The 10,607-nt window shown below is 47.1% G+C and overlaps 1 protein-coding gene across 1 annotated transcript; it reads left to right on the forward strand.

Annotated features, from left to right (window-relative positions):
* The first annotated feature begins 4,864 nt into the window (after positions 1 to 4,864).
* On the forward strand, positions 4,865 to 7,037 carry LOC147310832 (uncharacterized). Its single transcript, XM_086267489.1, has 2 exons — positions 4,865 to 6,179; positions 6,853 to 7,037. Exons 1-2 carry the CDS (start codon positions 4,865 to 4,867, stop codon positions 7,035 to 7,037), a joined length of 1,500 nt encoding a protein of 499 aa, XP_086123615.1.
* The last annotated feature ends 3,570 nt before the right edge of the window (positions 7,038 to 10,607 follow it).

Genomic DNA, 10,607 nt, shown 5'->3' on the forward strand with positions numbered 1-10,607 from the left:
TCTGGTAGGTTTCTCTGGTCCCTTGCAGTTATGGTGGAATGGCATTAAACCAGGAAGATCTGGGTCATGCTTCTGTTCACGTCCTCTGCTGTAGGGCACTGCTCTCCTGCTCAAACTGTGGAGTATTATTGGTGCTTCATAGCTTTTAGATGCACGCTACAATAAAGAGGCAGAGTTTAATCTTTATATATTTTTAACATCGTTAAGTGTCCTTTGACTTATTATGTTACTTCAAAGACATAATAGATGAAGAAAATATGCATGAATAAATGTTAAATGATGACCATGAAGCGGTCCTCGCTCTGATGTTAAAGATATGTAAATACATGAGTGCATATTTGCAATATGTTTTTGTTAATTAAATCCCCCAAAACAATGACGTACTGCACCTTTAAGCTTTCTGCAGAAAATGTGAGTCAGCTGAAATGTGATGGTGCGGTGTTCAGACTGGCCGTCCCAGTCTCAGAGCCCTCCTGTGATGAGCACAGAGGATGAGGCCTCAGTCCTCCCCGAACAATAAAATACAGAAATTACAACAAAAAAACTGCATTTTGTGTCACAATAATCACTTTTATATGAAAACCTGAACAATTAAAAGTATGGAAACAGAATAGATATGATTTCCAGGAGAATATAAATGTATTTTATCTGCAGCTATAATTTCCATCTCCTTCTCTTTGTGTTTATTTCATTTTCTTTTTAGTTCCACAGTTTTGACATTTAACATCAAAACTCTACTCATGCTGTATTTTTTCCCTGCAGAAAACTCTCCAGAGTTGTCACAGTGAAATGTGCGATTGAGCCCACTCACAGTGGGACCTCCCTAAACGGAGTCAGCAGGAGTCGTGCCAGCGTCCCCCGAGTACACAGGAGGGATATTAAGCTGCGTAACAGAGAGTGCAGCTCATGTCACAGATGGCACTTGTATGTGTTTATCATATGCACATATTGCCGTCTTCATACTTTGTTATTTAAGTCTGACTGAGCTTTTCAATGCTACCAAAACCTTTCCAGTCTCATATATTTGTTTATTTTTCTACACATTTGTTCACCAAACACAACCCACCATCCATCTATGCATGTAACTTCCACACTGCTGTGGTAGAAGATGAATAACAAGAGGCTGTTCTCCTGTTAATGCATTCGAAAGACTGGGATATAGTAAGTGTCCCACAGGGCTCTTTGCTGGACCCAAAGATAATTTACACATTTTTAAAGTAATAAAGGCGCATATTGCTTATGAAAATGTGCAAATCGAATATCTAAACATGTATTCAGGCTTTTCTATTCTCCCCTGCAGGGAGGGAGTGTTCACTTCAAACTGGTGACCGTAGACACCAGCAACAGTTCAAGCTCATTTTGTTTTGGTGATAATCAGGTCAAGGTCACACCAAATGGGAAAATCTATTTACTTTATATTCCCATCATATTTATATATATAAATATATATATATATATATATATATATATATATATATATAAAAAGTACAAAAAACAATCGTAAGTACTCAAACAATAGTAAGTACAATATATACAGGATAGCAACATTAATATAATGACAGTATGAATAGCAGCATAATATAATGACAGTGACGGTATGGAATAGGTTCAATTGTTTTTGTGCTTATTTACTACGGTGATAGCTCTGGGAAAGAAGCTATCCCTGAATCTGTTTGTCCTGGTTTTATGTGACCTGTACCGTCGGCCTGACGGTAATAGTTCAAACAGTTGGTTGCTGGGGTGAGAGTGGTCCTTGATGATATTGCCAGCTCTGCTGAGGTACCGAGAGTTTGCAGTGACCTCCAGGCTGGGCAGAGAGCAGCCAGTGATCTTCTGGGCTGTGTTGATGACCCTCTGCAGTACTTTCCTGTCCGCAGCTGAGCACCCTGCATACCATGTTGTTATGCCGTATGTTAGGATGCTCTCTATGGTGGCTCTGTAAAATGTCACCAGCAGCCTCTCCTCCAGGTTGTTCCTCCTGAGCACTCTCAGAAAGTGGAGACGCTGCTGGGCCTTTTTAACCACCGCTGTAGTATTTGCAGTCCAGGAGAGGTCATCAGAGATCTGCACGCCCAGAAACCTCATGGAGTGTACCCTCTCCACACAGCTCCCGTGAATGTAAAGTGGGGCCGGGTCTGCTCTGCCCTTCCTGAAGTCCAAGATAAGTTCTTTAGTTTTCGTGGTGTTCAGTTGGAGGTTGTTAACTGAACACCACTCAGTCAGTCTGTTGACCTCATCTCTGTAGTCTGACTCATACCCCCTTGAGATGAGTCCAACCACTGTGGTGTCATCCGCGACCTTTATGATGGACTTTATGATTTCCCACAATCATAACTTCATACACTGGGCCTTGTGGGATAATGAGTAGTTAGGTTGACTAAGCATTACTTTGACTTTCATCACTATTGACAAGATCAAATTAAGAAATCAAATTAAGTATAATAAATTATAAATGAACGGGTATGGAGAGACCTGTTAAACACATTCTTTACATTTTTCAACACAATGCTCTACAACGTCACAATGTTGCCATGAAGGTTTGGGAAACACACACTCCATGAATATGAAGATCATAAAAACACCATGTTAGTGTGTAACACTTCAACATCATAGCTCGAAGGAAAAAGCTCAATACTACACAGACGTCCATGTTAACAGTGCTGACGTGGTCATAAATGATCTATTAAAACTATTGATGGGATCAGGTTGACGTTGTAATAACAACATCATAAAACACCAGGGTTGTAATATAACCCTCGCAGTGCAAAGTAATGCAAATGTGTTAAGTTTGCTTTTGAGGGTGCTGTGTTTCATTCTTTCACTTGAATAAAAATCATTTAAAACATTATGACAGCTGAAAACAAACGACTGGCACAGCTGTTTTCAGTTACTGATCACTGAAAGTGCTTAAAGCCACATTCATCTTGTCCTTTACAATTAATAATGCTCATTTAGCATGTATCCCCTCCTGCAGCCATCTAAGAATGACCTGTTAACCTCATGTGCATGTCTTTATATATGGGGAAAGGCTAAAATACCAGGAATAGACTGCTTCAAGCACAGGGTAAACAGGACCACCTTTGGCCAAAGGTTCTGTAAATATATGTAAATATATCAAATCAATAACTGAGCCTGGATGTAATTTGGAATATTTAACTTGTCTATTTTTTCTGCAACAATTTCAGCAGCACCTCTAAGGGTATAGATCCAGTGACATCCTTAACCTCCTAAGACCCGAACTCTTTCATGGCCTGCAACTTCAAATTCTCTTTGCTTTGGGCTGATGGGGACCTGATGAATGTAACAAAAAATAATTACCTGATTTTTGTTTCTGAGAAAAATGAGATCCACATAAGAGGACATTTGTTTTAAATTTTCAGAGCAGTGGCAGTATAACGTCCTCGGAAGTGGATTTCAGGCCCTTGTAGAGCAAAATTTTATATTTTGGTCTAGACAGCCCAAAATATGATGTCCACATATGTGGACGTCAGGTCCTAGGAGCTTAAAGGTACACGATTTTCTTTTCCCCAGTGTGACTATTTTAGTATTCCAGTGAGCTGTCAATAAATGTTAAGTACAACACAACCTTAAATCAAAGATTCTAATCATGGCGTGTTTGACTGCAGATTGGTTGAAATGTGACAGGATTAAAGGCTGGAGGCAGAGCAGCTAGCAGCTATATAAATGCAGGTCCATTTAGCATGAGCACTCCACGCTGGCAGTCACAAAGCTAGGACCTGTTTATATGGAATCTATCTGACATCCCCAAACGATCACAAAGAAACAGTGAGGCCAAAATGAATGTAAGAGACTTGATTTAAAAGGTAACATCCAGAGTCAGAAGCTGAGCTTGTTAAAGCATTTTCCTGAATGCAACCAAAGCCCAACACTAAGTGATTTTTCAACTCTTCGTTTCCACGTGGTTAAGGGTCCTCGGGGAAGACAGTGAACTTTAAATGGTTCCCAGTGGCGGAGAGTGTGCAGTGAAACTATTTCTACATGTCAGAACTTACTGTGAAATCATAAGAACTGCAAGTTGTCTTCAATTTGAATAAAATAGATGATGTTTTTGGATCTTTACGTTCATCAACATAATACCCATGAGCAAACAAACCGTTTCATTCTGGTGGTGTCACTTTGTCTTTGTTGTGTTCTGTCCTTGAGAGTCAGACATCTTTCTTTGACTGCTGTTGAAGCACTGGATGTCATGGTCCTGGGTCGTGTGACCCAGTGTGTTATGCTTAACCTATTTTGATGTTTATTGTTTGCTTAGGTTCTTTAAGGTAGTCCAGTCCTTTTTGTAATTATGTTACCCTTGCATTACGTCTCCCTTGCCCTTCGTGTGTTTATGTCTGTGTGTCTTGTACTGTCAAGTTCATGCTGTCAGTTATGTCACCTCCCCCTGTACTACGTCTCCCCGGTTCATGTCTCATGTTTCCTGTTTTACTTTGAAGGCCTGCATTCACTGTCTGTGTATTCAGCTCACTCCTCCTGTCCTGTCGTTAAGTTCATGTGTGTCAGCTGCGTTCCCATGTGTGGCCACTTCCCCTGATCATCCCTCATGTGTATTTAGTCTCTGTGTTTCTTACAGTCTGTGTCGCGTCGTCTGTGTTCCCACCCTCCGTGTTTCCATGCCTGGTCTGTTGTCTTCCAAGCCATAGCCTCACCATAGTTTGTTTCCAGTTTAGGTTTTTGTTTAGCCACGCCATCCCTGCTGTATTTGCACACCTTGTTTTCAGCCATATTAAAGGCTCGCCTTCTGTTAAAGTTCACTCCCGTCTGTTCACTTGTGTACGCACCTGGGTCCATTACACGCATTCTCCACTCGGTCCGTCACAGCGGACCGTGACAGTACGACGCGACCATGTCGGACCCAGCGACACAAGAGAAGGAGATCCTCCAGACGGTGGAGTCGCTATGTGGTAAATGGCTGCGGTGCTCCGGAGAGGAGGAACGGGAGGAGTTAGCCCGCCAAGTGGGAGTATGCGTGTCTGTGTTTCCCTGGCTATGGGAGGCACTACACCCGCTGATCACTGACTTTCTCGTCACCGCTCTCCAACTCCGTCCGCAGCCACGGCTGCCTAGTGTGCAGGCGGTGCCGCCAGAGCCCTGCTGTTGTCCCGTTTCCCCGCTGCTTCGCGAGCCAGAAGCAGTTGCGGTTGGAACGGTGAGGCTCGCCACCGACACACCCTCCGCTCGCGCCCCGTCGGCTTCCGCGTCCTCACCGCGGTCTGCCCGCACGGCGTGGCGCACGGAGACGACGGAGGCCATAGACTTTGGCGAGGAAGAGCGGCAGCAGGTGTTACGGGCTTATCGGGAGGACGAGCTCCGGTGGAAGCCCTGGCTCATCCCGGAGGAGGACCTCTCACCTGCTGCACAGCCTACCAGCCGCTCGCCGTCTCCAATCCGCTTAGACTTTACTTCGCCTGCCTCATTTCTGGCAAGGATGTGGGCGGACGACGGGGAGATCGCCGCTACGTCACCCCCTGCATTGGTGCCATCAGCGCCCATCGCGCCAGCTACCAGAAGGGGGCGGCGCCGGCGCCGCCGTGGCACCGCATTAACTCCGGTGAGTGACTGCGTTTTCGTGCCTCACGTCCCCTCTATGAAGCAGAGTGAGATGAGCATTGATTTGCCGGGGCCGGACACTATGACTGAATCATGTTCTGAGACTGACAGTACAGTGTTTAGTTGTTTAGAAAGACCTACTACGGAAATCATGGAGTCCGGTCTCTGTGAGCAGCAGCAAGCAGCTTGCACCCATGTAGAGGAGGAGCTCCGGGGAAAGCCGTGGCCTACCCCCGATTGTCAGCACATCTTTCGGGGAACACGCCTGGCTCTCGGGGGCCCTCGGAGCTGCCAGGGTCTGCCACCCCTCGCTTCCCCATCAGCCAACGCTTCAGCCTCAGTGGTTTCTTCAAAGAGGAGGCGACATCCACGTCGCCGGAGCACCACGCAGCAGCTGGAGGTTGGTGGGACCCTCGTTTCCTCTCGGACCCCGTTAATATTCGAGGTTAGTGACAATCTTTTGCCTCAAAGTCTCCCTAAGTTGCTGGAATGTGACTATCATGAAGGGTTCACAGACGCCCCAGAGAGAGAGACATTTTCTACATGTGCTGGAGGAGCAATAGCGATCCAGTGCTCCCCAACACCACCCGTTCTCTTAATAAACGATGACAGTATTGATCTCGAACTCATGTTTGGTGTGAAGGGTGGTGATATAACCTCTGGTCATGAGCGGTGTGACTTAAATAAGGACACCCTGTCTGTACCCAGTGATCAACCTGACTGGTCCTCAGCTCATTCATCTTGTGACTCTACTACTCGTTACGAATTGTGTGAGACCAAATTATTAGGTAAACCAGAGGAGAACAATTCAAAGCAGCCTCTGAGTGATGCTCTCACTCCTGTACTCGATAAGCACAATTCACCTGAGTTTTGTGTTCCAAGTCAAGAGGACAGTAATGGCAATGTGGGTTATGTTCTGAACTCTAAAAGCGAATTGTGCCCCCCAGAAGAAGATGGGGGACACATGTCTGAACCACGTAGCTCCAGCACACCTCAGGGCGCAGTGAGTGCTGGGGCTGAGATCTGGGCCTCCGATACTGTCTCTAATGATCATGTTTTACCTTCAGTTTGTGTAAATTTGGAATCATGTTCTTTTGTTTCTTCTAACTCATTTCAGGATGGGGTGTTGGTTGGGAGCACTACTGATTTAGTAAGCTCCCAGTCTGCACCACCACTGGCAGCCACTGCTCTATCAGACACTGCGTTAGCTGCACTTCCATTCATAGATGACTCAGAGTCTCTGTCTAAATCAACTTCTGGTGGGGGGGTAGCTGGGGAATGCAGGCCTGAGACTGCCAAATACCAGGCCGAGCCGCATGATTCCTGTCAGTCAGAGCGTAATGAGGCTTCAATCCCCTCTGACAGCGTCACTTTTGTTTCATTTGTGCCTAATATGTTCTCTGCTAAAGCTAATGGCTCTGTCAAACCAATCACAGAAAAGTTTATTCAGACTCTTGGCGTTAACCTAGTGCCAGCCGTCCCATCAGAAGTAAGTGTAACTGCTGTATCTGTAAGCACAGACTCTGATCAGGTTACAAGTCCACCACATGACTTCAAAATGGACGTGAATGAGTATTCTTTACCCAGTTGTGCCGACTTAATGGAGGTCCAGGAACCTAGCCATGAACTGATTAACCATGTTTCCTTGAACGGTTCAGTTATACACGCAGCTCATGTGGTCGAACTAGCCCCTTTGGTGACTGAAACTCTGTCACAGGTGAAGACTGTCACAGGAAAACAACGTGACGTTTCCTTAGAGGAAATGAACTGTACTGAGAGCCTTGGGGGTCCAACTTTCGAACAGGGGTTTTTCTTAACAGTTAACTCGCTTGCTAGGGATGGCGAAACTTCTGCTGGAGCTGATGCTGGGACCGTTACGGACTCTGGGCAATATTACGGGGTAGATGCTGCCTGTGTGACCAAGATTAGTCTATGTGATCCTGGTGAGGGTGAGGCAGCCAATCCGAGTTTGTGTTTTTCTGCCTCTGAGTGTAAAGAACCAAAGACTGGGAATAAAGACTCTGACTTTGTGTGTGGGAAGGAAAATGACTCGTGTGATGTTACATTAAACTTCCCAGAGAGTCAGCGGCATCTTTCTTCTGCCAGGGTAACGGCTCAGTCCCCTGTTCAGCTCTCTGTTTTGCCAGGGGTCTCCATCACTGCTCATCCTGCACCTGTGGCTGGATGCCTGGGTGTGCCACCTCGGCACCTCGCAGCACCCCCGCTGCTTCATGCCTCGCCAGCTGGAGGGCCCGAGGAGCCCGTTCAGCCTCACGCCTCGCCAGCTGGAGGGCCCGGGGAGCCCGTTCAGCCTCACGCCTCGCCAGCTGGAGGGCCCGAGGAGCCCGTTCAGCTTCCTTCCACGTCAGCTGTACAGGCTGAGAAGCAGCCTGCTAGGAATGGCGTGAGCTTTCTCTCCGCCTCAGACTGCCTTCTGCTTCAGCCGTCTCTTCCAGCTGGAGGGCCCGAGGAGCCCGTTCAGCTCCTGCTTCGCCGTCGCCTGGTCCAACCTCTGCGTCAGCTCCTGCTTCGCCGTCGCCTGGTCCAACCTCTGCGTCAGCTCCTGCTTCGCCGCCGCCTGGTCCGGCTCCGTCGCCTGTGGCTGCGACGCCACCGCCTGGTCCGGCTCCGTCGCCTGTGGCTGCCACGCCACCGCCTGGTCCTGCCTCGTCTGGTCCTGCCTCGACTGGTCCTGCCTCGTCTGGTCCTGCCTCGACTGGTCCTGTGCCCGCCGGGCCTCGGCCAGTGCGCCTGACGCTGGAGAGCCACCGCTGCCTTCCGCGCGGTCGGCCCCCTGAGCTGCTCCGCCGTCCCCTTCGCCGCCGCCGTTGCCACCCACACGGCTGGCCTCCTGACCGGCTCTGTCACCTGTGGCGCCCGCCTGGTCGGCCCCCCGACCGTATGACCCTTGAACTCTTGTGCCCGCGGGCTCCGGGTCGGCCTCCCGAACTGCACCGCCGCTGCCTCTCACATGGACGGCCTCCTGATGGGAGATGGCGTGGCCTGTTGGGTTGCCGCCCTCCGGCTGCATTCACTGTCTGTGTATTCAGCTCACTCCTCCTGTCCTGTCGTTAAGTTCATGTGTGTCAGCTGCGTTCCCATGTGTGGCCACTTCCCCTGATCATCCCTCATGTGTATTTAGTCTCTGTGTTTCTTACAGTCTGTGTCGCGTCGTCTGTGTTCCCACCCTCCGTGTTTCCATGCCTGGTCTGTTGTCTTCCAAGCCATAGCCTCACCATAGTTTGTTTCCAGTTTAGGTTTTTGTTTAGCCACGCCATCCCTGCTGTATTTGCACACCTTGTTTTCAGCCATATTAAAGGCTCGCCTTCTGTTAAAGCTCACTCCCGTCTGTTCACTTGTGTACGCACCTGGGTCCATTACACGCATTCTCCACTCGGTCCGTCACAGCGGACCGTGACACTGGATGCATCAGACAGCTGAAGCTGCTGATCTGTCCCATGTGTGGTTGCTATCACGGCTTCTCTACCAGTTTCAATATTTTGGTCCATTTTTCCCCGAGTCACCTGGTAAAAACACCGATGATCTGTGCAAACTACTGCATGCTTTAACCAGTTTACATAATCAATGGAGATAAAAATGTGTGTATCGTTTGGAAACACACTGAGTGTGTGAGTTAATTATGCCAAAGCAGAAACTCCCACAGACTATAATCATGAAACTGGCCTTAATACCACTCTCTGTGACGCCCGGCGAGACTTTGCTCTTTCCTAATTCTACAGCAAATAGCATTCCCAGGCACATTTCTCATTCATAGCTATGAAATGTGTTCATGGTGTGAAAGAGAGTCACTCTGATTACACCCGCAATGTCATTTAGATAATAAGTGGTTTATGGCACAGTTTCAATCGCAGTACTTACACAGTAATTATAATCAGTTATAAAAATAAAGTTTTTTATCTAACATTTTAAGTGTGATTCCTTTGGTCAGTTTTGCTCTCCTCTGTCTTCATGGGCTATTTCTTTGTGCAATGTGAAGACCTTTCTCTGCACTTCAGTGGAACAAATATTCATAAATCATTTGAAAATGGCTCCATTTACGAGTCATTTGGTGCAGCTGCCTTGATGTGAGAGGCTTGAGCTGTTCTGTGCAGATGCCAGACAATAACGGCTTTGGTGTCAAAGTGCAAGTGAGATAAATGACTCACAAGCATCTGCTTTTGAGCAACTCCTCCTCTAACGATCACTGGGTCGTGGACGTTTCCAAAGCTTTGGTGGCAATTTTTTAACTGCAGGTTTTACTGATTTAATTAACACCTCACTTCTTTCACAAGCAAAAGTTTGTACTGAATCACTTTTAATATTGCTATTGAGCAGCTTATTCAGTGCCAGAGGACTCTTTTTCATTTGCAAGCAAACTGGTGGAGAATAAAACTGGTGAGAATTAATTACCTATGGTTGAAAAAAATCCGCAGCTGGGAAGAGACGCTAAGGAAAAAGCACGTATAAAGAGAGAAACCAGTTAAGAGAAATGCTCATTTTCTGTTATTTTAGCGAGCAGTTGTTTTAGACACATCAATTTTATGAGGAAAGAATCTATCTGGAGTTTAGATAGTTTAGGAGTTTGTCTATTAAGTTATTTTGACGCTCTAGTAGCACTGCAGTTCCCCAAATCCAATAATGCAGGTTTAATGGTGTCCTGAGCCACGCAGTCTCTTTTCACATTTACAGGACTTACTGTGATCCGTCCATCCATCCATCCATCCATCCATTCATCTGTCTGTCCCTCCATCTGTCTGTCCCTCCATCCATCCATCCATCCATCCATCCATTCATCTGTCTGTCCCTCCATCCATCCATCCATCCATCCATCCATTCATCTGTCTGTCCCTCCATCCATCCATCATCCATCCATTCATCTGTCTGTCCCTCCATCCGTCCGTCCGTCAGTCCGTCCATCATCCATCCGTCCATCCATCCATCTATCCATCCATCATCCATCCATCCGTCCATCCGTCCGTCCGTCCGTCCGTCCGTCCATCCATCATCCATTCATCCATCTGTCCGTCCATCCATCCATC

The sequence above is a fragment of the Aulonocara sp. 'chitande type north' Nkhata Bay genome, linkage group LG16 (genome assembly GCF_057382095.1).
Source record: "Aulonocara sp. 'chitande type north' Nkhata Bay isolate Kocher_YH1m ecotype deep benthic linkage group LG16, A_spYH_male_GT1.1, whole genome shotgun sequence".
NCBI lineage: Eukaryota > Metazoa > Chordata > Actinopteri > Cichliformes > Cichlidae > Aulonocara > Aulonocara sp. 'chitande type north' Nkhata Bay.